Source organism: Martes martes (assembly GCF_963455335.1).
Source record: "Martes martes genome assembly, chromosome: 1".
Taxonomy (NCBI): Eukaryota; Metazoa; Chordata; class Mammalia; order Carnivora; family Mustelidae; genus Martes; species Martes martes.
The window spans coordinates 149,823,163-149,843,763 of NC_137888.1; the positions used below are offsets into that span (position 1 = coordinate 149,823,163).

Genomic DNA, 20,601 nt, shown 5'->3' on the forward strand with positions numbered 1-20,601 from the left:
ATTTACATCCCCACCAGCAGTACACAAGGGTTCCCCTTTCTCCACATGCTTGCCAACACTTATTGTCTCTTATCTTCTTGATGATAGCCATTCTATCAGGTGTGAGGTGGTATCTCGTTGCGTTTTTAATTGCATTTCCCTGCTGATTTGCGATATAAGCACCTTTTCATGTACCTGTTGGCCATTTGTACATCTTCTTTGGGAAAAAAAAAAAAGTCTACTCAGTTCCTCTGCCCACTTAAAATCAAATTATTTGGGTTTTTTTGGCTACTGATATATAGGAGTTATTTATATAGTTTGGATATTAACTCTTTATCAGATGAATGGCTTGCAATTTTCTCTCATTCCATAAGTTGCCTTTTCCTTTTGTTGATGATTTCCTTTGCAGAAGCTTTTTAGTTGATGTCATCCTGTGTCTTTACTTTTGCTTTAGTGGACTTTGCTTTTGGTATCAAATCCACAAAATCATTGCCAAGAATTTGCATTTCTATTTCTCAGTCTCCTGGATGCTTTTGTTGATTTCTGGAAGTGGAAAGAGCAGCACATTCTTTGCTCCATTATTTTAAATAAAATCTGTTTATCAAATTTTTGTTTAGAATGTTTTTGTTTGAATGGGCAATATATTATACAGGATTTAAAACACACTAAAGGGCATATTTTAAAAAAGAGAAATATTTCTGTCTACCCATCTCTCCTTTCCAGAAAAAATGTCCAAACCAGTTGTTTTGTGTTTCCTCCCAGAAATATTTTGTTATGCTCAATTAAAAATATATAGTCTTTCTTCTCCCTTGAAAATGGTAGCATATCACATATGCTATTCTGTGCCATAATTTTTTTCAATGAATATATTCTGAAAATCATTCCATGTAAGTACTCTTACATTTTCCAATAACTGTTAGTATTATGTTGTATAGAAGTGCCATAATTTAGTTAGCCATTCCCTTCTTGATGGGAAGTAAATTCTGCAGTCACTATATCACTTTCTACATGTACTATAGGTTAAATGCCTCAAAGTGAAATTGCTTTGTCATGGGGTAAGCATTTTTAGTTTTGAACAACAAAGGATGCTCTGCATAAATATATCAACTTGCACCCACCCAAGCCATGGATGATACTGGCTTTCAACCCACACCCTCCAAAACACAATTATCAAACTGTCTTATCTTTGCAAATCTGATCCGTGAAATAATATTTTAGTATAGCTTTATTTTGCATTTCTTTCATTTTGAGTATTATTGGACATCTTTTCAAATATTTATAAACCATTTGAATTTTCCTTTTAGAAACTGTCTAATCATTTTTCTATTGGTTTGGTCTTTTTCTCATTGATTTTTAAGAGTTTGTGCATATTAATGAAATGAGCATTTTGTCTATGATATGAAGCACAATTATTTTTCTGTTTTTTTTTTTTTTACTTTATTTGACAAAATGTTTGGAAGATTTTAAAGGCTTACAAAGATTTTAAGTCATTACAACAGTGTGGTAGTGAAAATAGTTTGATCTATGGAACAGAAATGGACACTTGCATATGAAAGTGGGCATAGATGGAAATAACTTATGACCAAAATGAAATTTCAAATCCTTTGGAAAATTAGATATTATGCAGTAAATGGTGTTTTTATAAATAACCAGAGGTTGGAAAAAAATAAACTGGATTAATATCTTAATCCTTACTCAAAATAACTCCAAATGCACTAAAATTTTAAGGGAAAGGTAAAGCTACAAAATAACTAGGAGAAAATGTGAATAGGTGTTTTTTAAATCTTGTGATGAGAATGGCTTATAATGCAAGGCATGAAAACAACATAAAGAACAACACGGATAAATTTGACTACACATAATTTTTTAATTTACGTATAGGAAAATGAAACTTGGCAAAATTTGGGAGCATGTATTATTTCTATAAGTTCCTTTCTTTTGAAAAATATATATAGCAAAAAAATTCAAATACTACAGATGCATATACAAAGAAAACTATGTCTTTCTCTTACTAAAGAGACTTGATGCTCCCCAGTGTCCCAGGGCACTCTCTCAGTTTCTCATGTATCCTTCATGCTACATTCCGTGCATTCACACACACACACACACACACACACACACACACACAGGTCACATATATACGAAGTTGTTTTTTGTCTTTTTTTAACATCTCCGTAGGTAAATCTAACTCATCGTTTTTCATAATGGATTTTATCAGTTGTTTCTAGTAGTAGTAGTAATAGTAGTAGTAGTAATATAATCAATGGACAGCATCTTTCCTTGCCACGTGGGCTGGCATATCTGCAGAGTGTGTATCTTACAGGAGAATTTATACATAGACCTCTATAGTTGCCCTCTGTTGAAGTGGCCCAGTTGCACATCCACATGGAGATTTAATGGAAGAAGCTAGAGATGAGCCTGTTGCTTAAGGAAAAGAACAGAAACTCAACATATAATCTGATAACATAGCGATGGTTTTTTAAGACCATGGGGCTCAGGGAGATTACCTAGAGAGGGGAAAAAAGAAATATCAAGGAGAGAATGCTTGAGATCTCCAACATTAAGAGGCAGGAAAGGGAGAGACAGGAACTGAAGTTGAGAAGAAGTCACTGATAAGGGAGAAAAACCAAGAGGTTATGATGTCCTGGAAGGGATTTTGAGGAGAACATTACAAATCCTGTCACATGCTGTGAGAGGCAGAGTAAGGGGATAACTAGAAATTGATCATTTGAATGTGGAAGAGGTAGAAGCCTGATTCCAGGGGTCAGGGAGGGAACGGAAGTGAGATATTAGAGAAAGTTAAATGTAGAAAGCTCTTACAAGGAATTTTGCTGCTAAGGGGACAGTAGATGAAGAATTACAAGGGTCCCAGGGATATCTTTTGAAAAGTGGAGATACACTTAAAGCATGTTCACGTGCTGCTGGGAATAATCTGGAGGGCAGAGAAAGAGGATGACACAGGCCTTGAGCAGCTACACAAATAGGAGTAGAGTGAGCTCGTGCGCTGGATAGGGTACAGAACATGGTGATAAACTTGTAGATTCCTTGGAAACTCGGTGAAAAGAAGAAGGGGAAGTTCTTTTGGGAGTGATTTTATATTCTGAGGGAAATCAAAAGATGCTGGTCAGCAATGAGTAAGTAGATAGGGGAAGGTTGGAGGAGAGAGGGGAAGTGAGAAATGTTAGTCTGGAAGACTGAGGGAGTAGACTGAAATGGAGGAAAATGGCAGGATTTCTGGACTGTGACAAGCTGGGACTCATTACTCGATAGTGGGACCAGTCAGCATGGTTGTACAGTTTTTCTAACCAGGTTTACCTGGTTGGTGTAGATGCAGAAGAATCTGCATGTTCAGGGAAAGAGAGGAGTGGAGAAGGGCAAGAGAACTAAGGGTATCTGCAAGGGGGTTTATAGAGGGCTGGACATGAAATCTAAGCCAGGTAAATGGAGAACTAAGAACACGACTTGGGGGGTTGGGCAATTAAAAAGTGTAGGGTCCATGCTTTGGGGGACTGAATGGGGATAGAGATTGGACTGCACTTCCTGGACTGAAGGAGTTCAGAAAATAGGAAAAGGTCATCAGCAGGGTGCTGGGGCAGAAACTGCCAGTGGTGTTAGTATTGACAAGGTCTAGGGGATGACCTGGGGATGGGAGCAGGAGAGGATACATGGCTGACAGCTGTCATTGACCACACCTGTGATACAGAATTGGAGGAATCAGAACGGAGGTGCCCACCCTGCTTGACCAGTTTGGCTCAGAAGTATTTGATCTGGAAGTGCTGCCCCATGTGGGTGAAGCTCAAGACACTTCTCTTTGGGATTGTGACAGACCCCTTTGCAGAGCTCACCATCACCTTGTGCATTGTGGTGAACACAGTCTTCATGGCCATGGAGCACCATGGAATGAGTGCCGCCTTCGAAGCCATGCTCCAGATAGGCAACATTGTGAGTGCGCTGGCAGCCTTTGCCCAGCTGTCGTGGTGGGGGGCTTTGGGTGGGGTGGCAGCATGCCTTCATTCAATGGAGTGGTGATAAGAGAGAGGGGAGGTGCTGGAGATGTGGTGGCACTGAGAGAGGAAGTCAAGCCTGGAGAACCAGGCTGAGCTGGTGCAAATTTCTTTCGGATAAACCAGCACACGGAAACGGACCTGGAGAGTCCTGACCAAAAGGCAGCTAGCTCCCTGTTTATAGAACTTAGGTCAGGCACTTGAATTCTCTGGATCACAGCTGCATCTACATTGAAATTAGGATAAATGTCACTTTCACATCTAAAGACAGCCTATGGACTTGCAAAGTTTCCTCCTAGTTCTATTGCTTTTATGACTGCAAAACACAGTGGTGGTTGATTTTCAGTGACATCATTTAAGGGCAGACAGAGTGGTGGAGGAGCGGGGAAGGCAATGGCAGGGAGGGAACATGGAAATGTGGTTGCTGTTGTAACCAAAGCACTAGGGAGTCAGAACTTCTCTTTTGTATCTGGTTTGGACAAGATGCTACTTCGAGTTGTCCTCCATTATTTCTTTTTAGTATTATTTGCTTTTAACAAGATAAAATCTATACTGGACTTCACTACACGGTAAGCAGAAGGTAACAAGCTCAGGATCCTGCCTCCATGTTCACTGCAATATTTACCCCACTAGAGGTAGCCTACTTGGTCTGCCAGGATCGTCCAGCTCCTCCAACTCCTCATGGGCTGCAGACTTAAGTAGAAAGGATGAGTCTCAGGGGAAATGTGACTACTCTTCCTTAGAAATCTCCCCTTCTCCCAGAATCCGGTGATGTGAAAAGGATTCCAGCAGGTTCTGGGATGCTATGGAACCAGCATAGCTTGCCGTTATATTTTGGCAGCACCTGGGTGGAGAGGCCGCATTCTGTTTAAAGTTGCTATGAAGAGGGGATGTGGAAAGAGAAGGAAAATCCGATTTCCGAGAAGTCGGCACAAACCACAGAAGGTCTTTCAGAAGAGACCTCGGAGCCCACCCTCTCATTTTGCAGCTGGAGAAGTTGTAACAAGAAGTGAGAAAGGTCTTCACCATTGGGACAGAGCATAGTGCCATGTTTTAAAAAGAGAGCAAGAAAGGCAGGCAGAGTTTGGTGCTTTGTCAGTGTTATCTCTACAACTCAACAATGCTATGAGGCTATCACCACCCTCACAGCCCCAGAGAAGGCACTGAGACTAAGAGAGATTGAGTATCCTGCCCAAGATGGCAAAGCCCATGAGGATGGAGCCCATTGACCCAGTCTCAGTAGGACACAGGACCTCAGCCCACCCCACCACGCCTCACTTGTCTGCAAAATGCACCCAGCGCATGCGCTTTGAATTACAGAGTTGCAGTCTGTGGTATTAGGCAGATCACTTAAACTCCCAGACTTTCCTTCTGTGTAAAGGCGATGCAACCACCTCTTTCCCAGGCCGGTGAGAGGCTTTGCTAAGAGCAAATGAAAGAATAGCACCCGATCCTTCTTCCCTACTTATCTCCCTTTCCTGCTGCTTTTCCTATGGCCTGAGCCTGGGCTTGACCTTTCTCAGTGTCAGAATCCTGACCTTTTTAAGACAACTAAAGACACCCAGAGCTGAAAGACTTTTAGAACTTACTATTATTGCTCTAGTTTAACAGCTACTATTTAACAGCTATACTTTAACAGCTATTTATTAATGAGGTACTATTAGCCAGGACCTTTGCTGAGAATTCTGTATGCGTTTTCTCATTTTATGCCGATTATACAGATGAGGAAATTGACTCTGCTTTCACAAGCTGGGACATGGCTAAGTTGGATTTTTCTCTGGGTCTGTGTTGCCCCACAATCCCAGCTTTTAACTAACTGAACCAGATTGACTTCTCATTTAGATAATTATATAATAATTATTATCCTAATGATCATCCTCCTCTACCATCATTCATATGAAAATACTAAAGCCTGGGTTCTAATGCATATCTCCTAAGCACTAGTCCAGAGTCTCTCTGTGCTGTCACATTGAGTGTTTCCATCCCCAGTCCTTCAAGAGCCCACAGAGTATTTAGAACCTAAATGAAAACAAAGTAAAGGGGCACCTGGGTGGTTCAGTGGGTTAAAGCCTCTGCCTTCAGCTCAGGTCATGATCCCAGGGTCCTGGTATCAAGCCCCGCATCGGGCTCTCTGCTCAGCAGGGAGCCTGCTTCCTCCTCTCTCTCTCTCTCTCTGCCTGCCTCTCTGCCTACTTGTGATCTCCGTCTGTCAAATAAATAAATAAATAAAATCTTCAGAATCCTCGAGGAGAACATAGGCAGTAACCTCTTTGATATCAGCCACAACAACTTCTTTCAAGATACGTCTCCAAAGGTGAAGGAAACAAAAGTGAAAATGAACTTTTGGGACTTCATCAAGATCAAAAGCTTCTGCACAGCAAAAGAAACAGTCAACAAAACAAAGAGGCAACCACGGAATGGGAGAAGATATTTGCAAATGACAGTAGAGACAAAAGGTTGATATCCAGGATCTATAAAGAACTCCTCAAACTCAACATACACAAAACAGACAATCATATAAAAAAATGGGCAGAAGATATGAACAGACACTTCTCCAATGAAGACATACAAATGGCTATCAGACACATGAAAAAATGTTCATCATCACTAGCCATCAGGGAGATTCAAATCAAAACCACATTGAGATACCACCTTACACCAGTTAGAATGGCCAAAATTAGCAAGACAGGAAACAACGTGTGTTGGAGAGGATGTGGAGAAAGGGAAACCTTCTTACACTGTTGGTGGGAATGCAAGTTGGTACAGCCACTTTGGAGAAGAGTGTGGAGATTCCTCAAGAAGTTAAAAATAGAGCTTCCCTATGACCCTGCAATTGCACTACTGGGTATTTACCCCAAAGATACAGATGTAGTGAAAAGAAGGGCCATCTGTACCCCAATGTTTATAGCAGCAACGGCCACGGTCGCCAAACTGTGGAAAGAACCAAGATGCCCTTCAACGGATGAATGGATAAGGAAGATGTGGTCCATATACACTATGGAGTATTATACCTCCATCAGAAAGGACAAATACCCAACTTTTGTAGCAACATTGACGGGACTGGAAGAGATTATGCTGAGTGAAATAAGTCAAGCAGAGAGAGTCAAGTATCATATGGTTTCACTTATTTGTAGAGCATAACAAATAATATGGAGAACAAGGGTAGATGGAGAGGAGAAGGGAGTTGAGGGAAATTGGAAGGGGAGGTGAACCATGAGAGACTATGGACTCTGAAAAACAACCTGAGGGTTTTGAAGGGGCGGAGGGTGGGAGGTTGGGGGAACCAGGTGGTGGGTATTAGGGAGGGCACAGATTGCATGGAGCACTGGGTGTGGTGAAAAAACATTGAATACTGTTGTGCTGAAAATAAATAAATAAATAAAAGAGAAAAAAGAAAAGAAAAAAAAATAAAATATAATCTTTAAAAAACAAGACATTTCCCTGTTGCCCTACTTGCCATTGCCCCCTAACTCCACAGACCCTGCTGAGATGGATTCTTCTTTCCAACCACAGGTCTTTACTGTGTTTTTTACTGCTGAAATGGTCTTCAAAATCATTGCCTTTGACCCCTACTACTACTTCCAGAAGAGGTGGAACATCTTTGACTGCATCATTGTCACTGTGAGCCTGATAGAGCTGGGTGCGGCCAAGAAGGGGAGCCTGTCAGTGCTGCGGACCTTCCGCTTGGTAATGTTCTCTCTTGGCGACTTGGGGACACTCCCTCCACACTCAGGGAGCCACATCTCTGGGAACAGATGCTGTCATTCGGGGACCTCAGCAGCCAGCAATCTCTTTCTCTCCTGTCCCTGTGTGGAGGAGGCAGGGCATGGTTCCAGGGAGCTGAAGACTCGGTCCTTTCTATTTACTCAAAAGTGGGACATGACTTCTCATCTCTGGGCCTGGGCCCCCTCAACTGTACCCTCTTGCTCTCTTATCAAATAACAATAACAATGATAATCATAGCAGCTACTGTTTCTTGAGCACTGATAATGTGTCAGGCACAGAGCTAACCCCGTGACATAACATGGCATGTTAGCATGGGCTAATTTCCATCCTCAGTATTCTCTTAGTGCCAACTAGGATCCAGTGTCCAGCTTTGGAGAGAGAGAGGACAGAGTGAAAGAAAGAATGTCCAACAATCTCACAACGTCCACTTCTAGGCCAGAAGGTCTGCTTGGGGCCTTAGCGTGGGAGCCAGCAAAGCAGCACTGAGCTCCCTGACTTGGCTTACCTGCAGTGGGATGGCAAACTCAAAGGCCTGCAGGAATCAAGCAGATGATGACATAAAGGTGGCCAAGCAAGAGATCTTGGCACTGAATAGTTGTCCCACATACACAGGTAGGCAGACCCAATACAGTGCTTGACTCCCGGGAGGGGCATTTACATAGGGGTCAGGGAGATTTATGCCAAGCAAGTGTCCCTATCCATTATTGTCCTAGTCTGCAGCTTTTCATAAGAAACAAGAAATCCATACTTTAATGTGGGCTACTAATCCAGTTTTTAAAAAGGCACTCTAAAAGTCAAATGAAGCATATCCTGGGACACATTTGTGTCATATACCACCAGTTAGTGACATCTGTCTGAGATGACGTCTTTCATTGTCCTATGGAAAGAAGGGCATAGTGGGCCTACAGGGCCCTGTACTCATAATGTGGAAACTTGAGGAGTTAGGAATTAAAACAATTTTTTTAGTGATTTAGAAGGAGAGATTTTTTAGAAGGACGGATTTTTTAGAAAGATGGATTTTTAGAAGGACAGATTTCTCTAAGTACCTAGAAAATGATGTCAAGAGGCAGGCACCCATTAACAGTCCATGTAAGATCCCCCAGGCACAGACATTGAGGGAGCAAGAGTCCATACTCCATATGCCCTGGGAGGGCCTGAAGTTAGTTTTCTACTAAAATATGAGCATTTTTGGCACACTTGGGGAAATACAAGCTTGGTGTTTTCAAATCTACGTGCTTCTTTTGCTGACTCCATAAAGTCTATATTCTCAAACAACCACAAATAGGCAGGTTTATTCCATAGCCTTGGCCTACAGAATTCTCCAGGGACCTGCTTCTCTGGTCTCACCTTCCTGATGCTGACATGCTGCTCGTCTCACCATTCCCTAGCCACGGCCACCTTGCTTTTTCTGGGGGCCATTAGTCCTCCTCCTCCACCACCTTCCCATTCCTCGTTAAGTGACTGATACCATGGTCCATCAGTATTATGATACCCTTGAAAGAAACTCAACCACCTTTTGGCTCTAGCCCTTCACATTTTTGTATTTGGCAAAGCCCTATCAAATATTGAAGCTGAAACCAAATATTCCCTCTGCTGTGCCTAACCCTGAGCTGTGGACATTACTGTAGAAAATTCACACAGCCCATATCATCAGTTTCATCATTTTTATTAATAGACTTTATTTCTTAGAACAGTTTTAGATTGTTCATAAAAATTGAGCAGACAGCACACAGAGTTCCCATATACCTCCCCTGGCCAACCACAAGCACACAGTTTATCCTAGTATTATCATCTTTTGTTGCTTACAAGTAAGTCTTCATTGGTCTCCCATTGCTCTGAGGACAAAATCCAGAGTCCTTTTGATGGTCTCCGTAGTTGGCAAAATCAAGACTTGCTTACCTCTGCAAACAATCTCCTTTCGCCCACTTTGCTCCAGCCAGAGAGACCTCCTCTCCCTTTGTCACACTTAATAGAACTATTCCTGCCTCCGGTCCTTTGACTTTCACTCCCTCGGCCCAGGATGCTTTTCCCCTGTCTTTACTTAGATAATTCATTCTCATTTCTCCTGGCTCAACCCACACATCGCCTCTTCAGAGAGGTTCTTCCTGACCACATTATCTTAGGTTGGATTCTCCCAACAAATTAATCTGTCTTACACAGTTTGCAATCATCTGTAAGGCAAATACCAGGGTTTCCTTGTCTACTATTCTATCACAACGTCCAGCACATAGTAGGAACTCAATAAACACTTGTCGATTGAAAGAAAGGAGGAAAATAAGGACAGAAGGGAGCAATGAAAATGCTGTGTCTTCCTTTTTGCTTTTGGCTCCCTCTCAAAGTAGCATTGCCTCCCTTCCCATTACTGATATCCTGGCTCCATGCATCCACTGGTCTGTCCTTGTAGCAATACCACATGTCTTAAGTCCTGCAGTTGCCTTGAGCATGTCTGTGTCTATAAGGCAAGTCACCCACCTCGTCTTATTTCTTCAAGAATATCTCAGCCCCAGCACCTCTGTATTCATTTTAGAATCAACTTGCCAAATTACATCCCCACATACACACAAAACTGTTGTTCTTTTCTATTGGGACTGTAGTAATTTATACATCAATTTGGGAAGAAATGCAACCTTTACATTATGTAGTCTTCTGACCTATGAAAACAGCACACTCTCCATTTTTTTCAATCTTTCAATAGTTGTATAATCTCTCCCTTGAGTTTTATAATTTTTTTCCATTAGGAATTTTCTCCATCTTTTGTTAGATTTATTCCTAGATATTCCCTAGTTTATTATACTATTATAAATGAAATCTCTTTTTAAATGTCTTTTTCTGAGTGTTTTTTATTAACATTTTGTTACATAGTACTTTTGTATCCAGAAATTTCTTATTAATTCTGATTTATCTATACAGTCTTTCAAATTTTTTAACACAATCATATCATATGCAAATGAGTTTTGTTTCTTTTTCTTTTTCTTTTTTTTAAAGATTTATTTATTTATTTGACAGACAGAGATCACAAGTAGGCAGAGAGGCAGGCAGAGAGGGGTGGGGGGGAAGCAGGCTCCCCGCTGAGCAGAGAGCCCAATGTGGGGCTGGATCCCAGGCCCCTGGGATCATGACCTGAGCTGAAGGCAGAGGTTTTAACCCACTGAGCCACCCAGGTGCCCCTGTTTCTTTTTTTCTAATGCTTATACCATTTGGTTCTTTTAACTACACTATTGTGATGATTAAGATGCCCAGTATACTGTTGAAAGGAAATGTTAATAGCAGACATCCTTGCTGTTTTCCTGATCTCAAAGAGATTGTCTTCAATATTTCACCAAGTGTAATGTTTATCTTTTTTAAAGATAAAAAAGAAACTTTTATCGGTTTAGTAAGTTCTCTTTTGTTAAGTATACTCATCATGAATGGATGTTTAATTTTATCAGACAACTGTCCTCCATGTATTAAGATAATCAAATGATTTTTGTCCTTTAATGCATTGAAGTGGTGAATTATATTAATTGATTTTCTGCTGTAAAATCAACATTGCCGTCCTTGGATGAACCCAACTTGATTATGATACATTTTTCTATACAATGGAAGTTTCAGTTTGCTTATAATTTCCTTAAAATTTTTGCATCCTTATTGGTGAGTAATATTTGGCCTGTAATTTTCCTTCCTACATTGCATTTGCCAGGTGTTAGCAACTAGCTATCAAGGTTGCACTGATTTCCATAAAAAGAGGTGAGAAATAGTCCTCTTCCTCTATACCCAGTCTTTGGATAAAATTGAAATTACTTACTCCTTATAGGGTTGGTAGAATTCACCAATGAGGTCATTTGAGGTCAAAATTTTTCATGACTGACTTAATTTTCTTACTGGCTGTGCGACTACTAAGGTTTTCTGTTTCTCAAATTGGTTTTGGTAAGTTATAGTTTTCTAAAAATTTCCCTTATCTAAATTTTCAAGTTTTTTGGCATAAAGTCGTGTGTGCGCTGCCATTATATTTTAAGGGTCTATATCACCTGCGCTTATGTTACCTTTTTCTTTCTTTAAAAATGGTGATTTGTGCTTTCTCTCATCTGTTATTATATTAGCCTTGCCAAAGGTCCTCAATTTAATTAGTCTTTCAAAGAACCAACTTTTAGCTCATTGGTCTCTTCTCCTTCATTGATGTTTTCTATTTCAAGTAATCCTGCATCTTATCTTAATTACATCCTCCGTCCTACATGTTTTACACTTTTCTAACTTCTTAAGAAGGAATTTTCAACCTATTTTCCTTTCCAATATATTCATTGAAGACTTCATTTCCTTCTAAGAATGGCTTTAATGTGTAGAATTTTCCTTATTATTTGGTTTTAAATATTTTCTAATTTCAAATTTGATTTCTTCTTTGACTCAAAGGTTAATTCGAAGCCCAGTTCTTAATTTCTAGTTATCTTTATGCCATCAAGTTTTAGCTCAATTGTATTACACTTAGAGAACATACACAGCTTGTTCAATGCTTTGAAATTTATTGTGATTTTCTTTTGGCCCAGCATGTTGAAAATGTTTCTTATTCACTCGAAAAGGTGTCTTCTGCGGTTGTATGGTACAATACTCTGCATATATCCATCGGGTAGGGAAAGTTCATTGTGCAGTCCAAATATTCTACATCCCTGCTTATTTTTGTCTGCCTGTTCTAGCAATTACTGAGATGGTAGTGTATAAAAATATCTCCCACTATGATTATGGCATGGTCTGTTTCTCCTTATGGTTCTATCTTGAGGCTGTGTTATTAAATGCATACATATTTTAAGTTGTTATATCTTCCCTGTAAAGTGAAACTTTTATCAGTAAGAATTGACCTTCTTTCTCCCTAAAAAAATGCTTTTTGCCTAAAAAAAAAAAACCTCATCTGCCTCATATTAAAATTAAAAGACTCTGTTTTCCTTTAATATAGAATTTGCATGATGTATCTTTACCCATCCTTTTTTCTACGACTTTTGTATACTTTTAGGGTTTTTGTATGAGTCTCATAAATAGAATACAGTCAGATTTTGGATTCTTATTTACCTCTGACAATCCAATCTTTGTCTTTTAACCAAAACATTTAGCCCACTTACTTTATTGCGCATACTGATATGTTTGGATTCGTGCTTATCATATTTTGGGTTTTCTGTTTACTTCATCTGTCCTAGTATTTTTGTTTTCTGTCTTCCTTAATTCTTTCTTTAAGATTTTATTTATTTATTTGAGAGAGAGCACATGAGCCGTGGAGGGGGGGACAGAGAGATGGGGAGAAGCAGGCTCCCTGCTGGGCTTGGTCCCAGGAACACAGAATCATGAAATGAACCAAAGGCAGGCACTTAACCAACTGAGTCACCCAGGTACCCACTCTCTTCCTCAATTTTTGATTTATTTTGGACTGTTTATTTTTTCCTGTTCCATTTTCCTCCTTTATTAGTTTGCAGACCTCTCTGTTTTTATTATTTGAGTGGTTACCTTAGGAATTATTTAATTAAAGTCAAAAGTTAGCTAAAACCTCTACTTTCCAAGACCACTCTTCACTCCATATATCCCTTCCCGACTTACTACTGTGATAAGCATTTTAATTTTATCTTGTTTTTAAAAAGCTATATGATACAATCAATCATAAATAATTCCCAACTTACTATTATTATGTATTTTAGTTTTATCTTGTTTAAAAAGAAGATATATGACTTAATCAATGATGAATAATTCTATCTATTGTACAAACAGTCCCCAAAACTCCATAGCTTAACCCAGTCAAGTTTCATTTCTCACTCATGTCATCATCTGATACAAGCCAGTCAGCTCCAAGTGGGACTCCTTCAAGAAGTGACGTTGCCACATCCAAGGAAGGTCTGTACAATCTTCAAAGCTTGCCTCCTATTTGTAGAAACATGGCCAAGCCTTTTTTTCAGCTTTAAACAGTCAAAGGCTTTTTCAATCAGGGTTCATGGCTTCTTTTACAATGCAATTCCTTCAAAAGTTAGGTGGCTTCAAACCTCTCTGTGGTCTGTGGCGAAGTTCTCAATTCCCCTTTTTTTCTTCGCTTTTTCACCCCCATGCCTTTCTCTCTCAAGTGGTGGCTCTCAAACGGTGGCCACAGCATTTAGAGAATCTTTGCAGAGATTTGCTTCATTTCATTGAAAAATTTAACTGGTCTTCAATATTTAAAGACTTGATCCTATTGCTTAACTGATTAGGATCTAAAACAGTGTACTTTCCTGAAACTTCAAGGTTCTAAATTTCTGGATTCTATTTCCTTTTACTTCGTTTTAATGAGCCCGATATTCTCCAAGCGAATCCCTTTCCTGTAATAGCTTGACAGGTGCAACCTTCTACATCTGACCCACAATACTAAGGTTTTGTTTTATAAACCTTTCCCCTAGGGCTACTGGCCCATGAGGCTCATGATCTGCCCCACATTATGGCAGGCAATGGTTCTGCCATTGCCACACAGATCAGGACCTTTGGAGCCTTCTCATATCAGTTTTCTTGTTGTCCTCAACATGACCACTAAGCTAGTGCCACACATTTGCTATCTTGAAATGGCAAGAGCTCTTTTCAGTGTACCAGTTTCTACATTACTCAAGGTAAGTACATCTAGTTACTGTGACAATCTCTACATCTGTGAGTTAACACAACAGAAGTTTCTGTATCACAACATATTCAGTACTGTTTGGGAAGTTCTCCTGGTGTGTCTGCTTTGAGGAGTGACTCAGGTATCCAGTACGATATGATGTCACGATCTTCAATGGGTGACCTCTACAGTGGCCATGGGAGGGGATGAGAAAGTGCATTGGTGTTTTATGGTTATGCCTGAAAGTAGCATACACTACTTCTGTCTCCATCTGCATTCCATTAGCCAGAATCCACTAACATGATCTCAACTATTTGCAACTGAAGTTGGAAAGCAGTCTTCCTTTGTGTCTGAGAGGAGCAGAAGTGCATGATGACTATATAGCCAGTCTCTGTCATGCCCCATAAGACTTTATTATTGTATCCACTCAATGCTCATTTAGATTCACCCTCAGGCTTAGCACATCCTTGCTCTTTTTACATTCTTGCATATGATACTTTCCTTCTGCCTGAAGATTTTTTAGAATTTCTTTAAGTGGATGTCTTCTGGCAAGAACCTCTCTCAGTTTTATTTATCTGAAATTTGCCATTCAGTTTGCCCTTGTCTTTAAGCGCAATTTCTAATGAATTTAAAGTTGATAATTAATAGTTACTTTTTCTCAGTTCATCGAAGATTTATTTATTCCATAGTGTGAGTAGTTCCTCAGTGATGAGTTGTAAGCTTTCAATTTTAACTGTTGTTCCTTTCTCTCTGGATACTTTTAAAATCTTCTCTTTGTCTTTGCTGTTCTGTAATCTCATTAGTATGTGTTTAGCTATGCATTTATTTATTTTTTCATTTATAATGCTTAAGATTCTTTGATTTCTTGAATCTACAGATTTGTGATTTTCTTCGGTTCCAGAAAGTTCCAAGACAATATATGGGCAAATCTAGCTTCCACACCACTCTTTTTCTTCTCTTGGACTTTTATTAGATGTATTAAATTCTCCCACTTTTATTCCCTGTGTTCTTATGGCTTTTTGAGATTTTCCATCTATGTCTTTCTGGCTACCTTCTGGATAATTTCTTTGGTATATCTGCAATTCATTAATTCTTTTCTAAACTGTATCACATCTTATGTGAAACTCCTCCATAGATTTTTTTTAAAGATTTTTATTTATTTATTTGACAGAGAGAGATCACAAGTAGGCAGAGAGGCAGGCAGAGAGAGAGAGAGGGAGAAGCAGACTCCCCACTGAGCAGAGAGCCTGATGCGGGACTCGAGCCCAGGACCCTGGAATCATGACCTGAGCCGAAGGCAGAGGCTTAACCCACTGAACCACCCAGGTGCCCATCTTTCTAGAGTTTTTTAATGTTGTGTTATATTTTCCATTTCTAGAAGTTCCATGTGGTTATTTTTTAAAACTTCTTATTTATAATTTCTTGTTCTATTCCCATATCTTCCAGTTTGTGTTTTATTTCTTTAAGCATATCATATCTACTTATACTGTTATCTCTGGCTAATAATTTTATACCTAAGGAAATTGAGTGGCAGTTTCCACACACACATCCTGGATCTCTCTCCCTCGTGATGCCTCATTATTATGTATTTGTTTGTTTTACTGCAACTCTTAGACACTTTTGGATGGGGGTGCTTTGAGACCTGGGATGCAGGCTGGTTTCTTCAGAAAGTATTTGCATTCACTTCTGTAAGGCACTTTGTAGGTTTTCTCTAAATTAAATTCTCAGGTTGAAACAACTTAGTAGTGTGAATTCTAGCCAAAATCCTGTGTGAGCACCACTTTGGGGATCTAAATTCTCAGTGTCAGTTTCCCACTCTCTACCTGGACTAGACATTTAATTTTCCTGGCATTCTCCTCGGTTTATTTCTGGTTTTATCTTACATGGAAGTTAGAGCTCTTTGAGATCTAGTGTTAAAAGGGGGAAGAAATTCCTGTTAGACCTTCTACGTTAGACAGGCTCTGAGATAAGTTTCCTGCTCTCCATGCTTCATTAGACCATTAAAACCTATGCTAGATTCACTCGGTTTTGCAAATGTCTTCAGAGAAAAAGCTAACTTCAACAATCTGTTTCTATATCTGAATTCCCATATTTATTTAATTTTTGGCTAAAGAATTTACTTACATTACTGATAGACCATCAACACACTTTAGATTTTATTATCCAGCATTTTTAAAGATTTTATTTATTTATTTGAGAGAAAGAAAACCAGAGATAGAGCAGGAGCAGAGGGGAAGGGGCAAAAAGAGAGAGAGAAGCAGATGCCCTGCTGAGCAGGGAGCCTGATGCAGGACTCCATCCCAGGACCTTGGAATCATCACCCAAACCAAAAGTAGACACTTAACTGACTGAGCCACCCAGGCATCCCTATCCAGCATACTAAAGAACTTTTTGATGGAAAGGAAAACCCAAGGGGGATCCAGTGTAGTCTACCGTATTACCCTGTCTATTGATATTTGTCATAAAGTCCATTTCATCACCAAGTGGTGACCTCCCCAGTAGAGGACAGACTTACCTTTAGACTTACTTTTCATTCTGTTCTAAAAGTAAAGCATCCTAATTAAAGTAAATTGAAAATATAGAGAAAGGTTTAACTCTAAGATCCAAGATATTTGGATATATTTCCATACAAATATGCCTATGTTACCAACTTGGTTTATTTCCTTCTAGTCTTTTCCCCTCTAAATAGAAGTTTTTATATTATGAGATTAACTAGAGAAATGGTTAATTAAATGTGAAGCAATATTCAGCAGCACTTAAAGGCAACAAATTATAAATCTTATGTGATATTATAAAGAAATTCTTTTTGAGGGGCACCTGGGTGGCTCAGTCAATTAAGTGTCTGCCTTCGGCTCAGGTCATGATCCCAGGGTCCTGGGATGGAGCTCTGCCTCAGGGTCCCTGCGCAGCAGGGAGTCTGCTTCTCCCTCTCTCCCAAATAAAGAAAATCTTAAAAAAAAAAAAAAAAAGAAAGAAAGAAATTCTTTTTGGTGTAAAGTTAAGCTGGGCAAAGTGCAGAGAAAGCATTTGTATGGAGGTGGAGGTGAGATTCTTGGGAATCATGGACACATGTGGGGCTGCTTTCCTGGACCCCTCACTCTAGACACCAGCAAGAGCCAGCCAGCTCATTCAGGGGCTCTACAGCAGGCACTGTGTAAATGTGTGTTGACTGATAGCTAACACTAGCGGCCCCCAAGCTCAGATATCTCTAGAACAGCAAGTAAAGTGCTCTTTTTCTCTTGCCTTCCATAAAGACAGTAAAAGAATTCATAGAGGACCACTCGATTCATGCCCCTTAATGACAATTACACAGGATTTGCTTGCAGTTTAACATAAGGTTAATTATGGACAACAAACTGCTACCTAACAGGATTCTAATATTAATTTCTAAACTCCCTACCCCCACCCCAACTAACTAAGAAACCAGTGGAAACTTCGATTAGATTAAGGCAAGAGTCATGTCTGGTCCTTAGCTTATGGCCAGTGAGCATGCCCGTGTGTCCCTCACTGTCCCCAGTCGTGCCCCACAAGGGCCCTACTCCAGTCTCTGCCTTTACACTTGTCCAGAGTTTACTGTAAGAGTGGAGATCTGCAGCAATGATGTTGCTAAGGAAACTTGGCATTCTCCCAATACCCTCCGCAAAACGGCTCCATCTAGTTTCCAGTGCTCAGTGTTTGTTTGAGCTTATATGCTGCCTCTGTGTTTAGTCTACAAAACTGGTGTTTTAGGCTCTGCTTCCAGTATGAGGAGCATAACTTTCAGGTTGGGTCTAAGGTGAACATAGGCCATTGCACGCCCCTCCCCCACAGGAATGGTGGAACCTCCCGCATAAGAGGATTAAACCTCCCTTGGGCCTTACTGCTGTGTGGCTGCTGAAACTATTGTTGCACTGTTCTAATTAGCATTGCATCTTAACCCCTACGCCAGAATCCAACTTTTACTAGGTGCTCCATAAATACCCATGACTGTAGAACCCAGATATTTCTTTCTAACAAATTAAAGAAACACACAAATATATTTTTTAAAAGTCTACACTTCTATATGCATATGCATATGTTTATGCTCCCTTGTGGGACTTGGCATGTTTGGGTTTACAATGAAATCTTTTTGGGTCTTTGCCTATTCTTCATAACTAAGCCCCTAGTTCCACGAGGGCAAGAGCCCACATACCTCTCTCTGTATACCCACAAATTCACACAGCGTCATGCACATGCATGGCTAGCATTCAATGACATGAAACAAACAAACATGTAAATACTGGGTCCATGAAATCTTATACTTGCCATTTCAGAGCTGGTGGTGGTAGCAGATGCTGTCCGTGGCCCCAAGATGAGAACTGCCCTAAGATATGATTCACCAGTACTTCTCAAATACAGTGGGTCCTGACCTCCCTGCAAAAGGCTAAGCTTACAACAGGTCGAAAATGGGTCATTCTCACTTATTTGTGAGCTCCATCGTGCCACATAGAATAGGTCAACATTCAGAAAGCCTGTGGCTACAGAATAGAATACGTATGGTAAGACCATCGCCTCAGTATAAAACTCCTAACTGCCACAGTTGCTGAAGCATGTTGGTACATAAGGACCCATGGAAGGCTGGTCATATTTTTAAGTAACTGATGACAGAAAGAAAGGTCTCTAAAAGAAGCTTCCTGGGAGCACCCCCATCTTAATGAAATGAGCTGCCTTATGCTTTTCCCTGACCTTTAGTTTTGGGTCAAAGCTTGAGATGAAAAGGGATGAGAACAGTAGCCAGGACATAACAGTCTCTGTTTCTCTGCAGCTACGGGTCTTCAAGCTGGCCAAGTCCTGGCCAACCCTAAATACGCTCATCAAGATCATCGGGAACTCGGTGGGGGCACTGGGGAATCTCACCATCATCCTGGCCATCATTGTCTTTGTCTTCGCTTTGGTTGGCAAGCAGCTACTCGGGGATAATTACCGTGACAATCGGCATAATATCTCCGCGCCCAATGAAGAATGGCCACGCTGGCACATGTATGACTTCTTCCACTCCTTCCTCATCGTCTTCCGGATCCTGTGTGGAGAGTGGATTGAGAACATGTGGGCCTGCATGGAAGTTGGCCAGAAATCCATATGCCTCATCCTTTTCTTGACAGTGATGGTGCTGGGGAACCTGGTGGTAAGTGCTGAGCCTCCCTGGGGGCACTGTCTTGGGGACAATGGAGAAGCCTTCTGGGTTATCCTAAAAAGCTTTGAAGTTGCACATTTTTATGCCCCCATCATACCTCCCTGACTGTAAGTCTTCAAACTTTGCAAAGTCATGTGGGGCATGTTCTAAGAACTGTCCACAGGAAGGTAACCTGACTTACTGGCATGAGCACATAGGAGAGGGATGGAAAGACCTGTTTAGAATCCCAGCTCTATGACTAGTAAAGCTGGATGACCCAGCACAAGAGACAATCTCCTCAAGCTTTAATTTCCTTCAAATCAAGAAGAGAGTGCTTATTCATAGACTTACCCAGGGAATTAAATTACAGGAGATGACATGCAAATTGCCTAGTGCAGTGTCTAGGCCACAACAAGAACTCAGTAATTGTTAGCTGTCTTTTGAAGAAAAATTTCCTTCCCCACTCTAGTGGGTCTCAGAAGATATTTTTCTCTAGGGCCATGAGAGCTGACTGATTTCTCTGAGCTACACAGATCCTAGCTATGAGCAGGAGGGCGGGCACGATGAGACAAGGTGAAAGGGAGACATGGACAACAACCAATGCCATAATGTCAATAACAAAATCCACTTCCACATTTGGGAGTGCCTCACCTTTCTGCCAATTGCCCCCGCTCCCCCTTCTTTATCCTAGCTGCCCCCATGACCTCAGCTTATCCCCATCCACTGTGGTTCTGGGCACCCTTGTTGTACCAGTGCTGGCTATTGTAGGGGGACATGTGGACCCTCAGAAGCCCCTTTCTTACTGCTCTGAAAGTCAACCAATTTGGATTCTTTTCTATGAGAGTCTTACAGACACAAGAAAGCTAAACCAGAAGAGATGAAACAACAAATCCAAACTTTTCAGTCTTTCCCACCTGGGTCCTGGAGCCAAAGATGCCTTCCCCCCCAATTCCCAAGTTAGAGGGTTGGCTGAAGATCCTTTCTTCCAGGCTGAGCTCAGCATGCCTGCAGAGCTACAGGGGTCCCTAACCCTCAGGCAGGAATCTTCTCTTTCTGAGCACTCTTAGAGCTCTCAAGTAGTTTCCTCTTCACGGCCATTCCAGAAGGATGGGAGTCCCCACTGTCTGCTCATGGGAGAAGAACATGAAGCTAGAAACAGCAAGGAGATTACCCAGGACCCCAAGGCAAGG

The 20,601-nt window shown here is 40.7% G+C and overlaps 1 protein-coding gene across 1 annotated transcript in view; it reads left to right on the forward strand.

The window, feature by feature from the left end:
* The window catches only part of SCN10A (sodium voltage-gated channel alpha subunit 10), a gene marked incomplete at its 3' end in the record, with an annotated part of 115,452 nt that overhangs the window by 67,429 nt on the left and 27,422 nt on the right, over positions 1–20,601 (forward strand). The window contains 3 exon segments of the mRNA XM_080798669.1: positions 3,683–3,921; positions 7,497–7,670; positions 19,064–19,423. Coding sequence (XP_080654795.1) covers positions 3,683–3,921; positions 7,497–7,670; positions 19,064–19,423 — 773 coding nt within the window.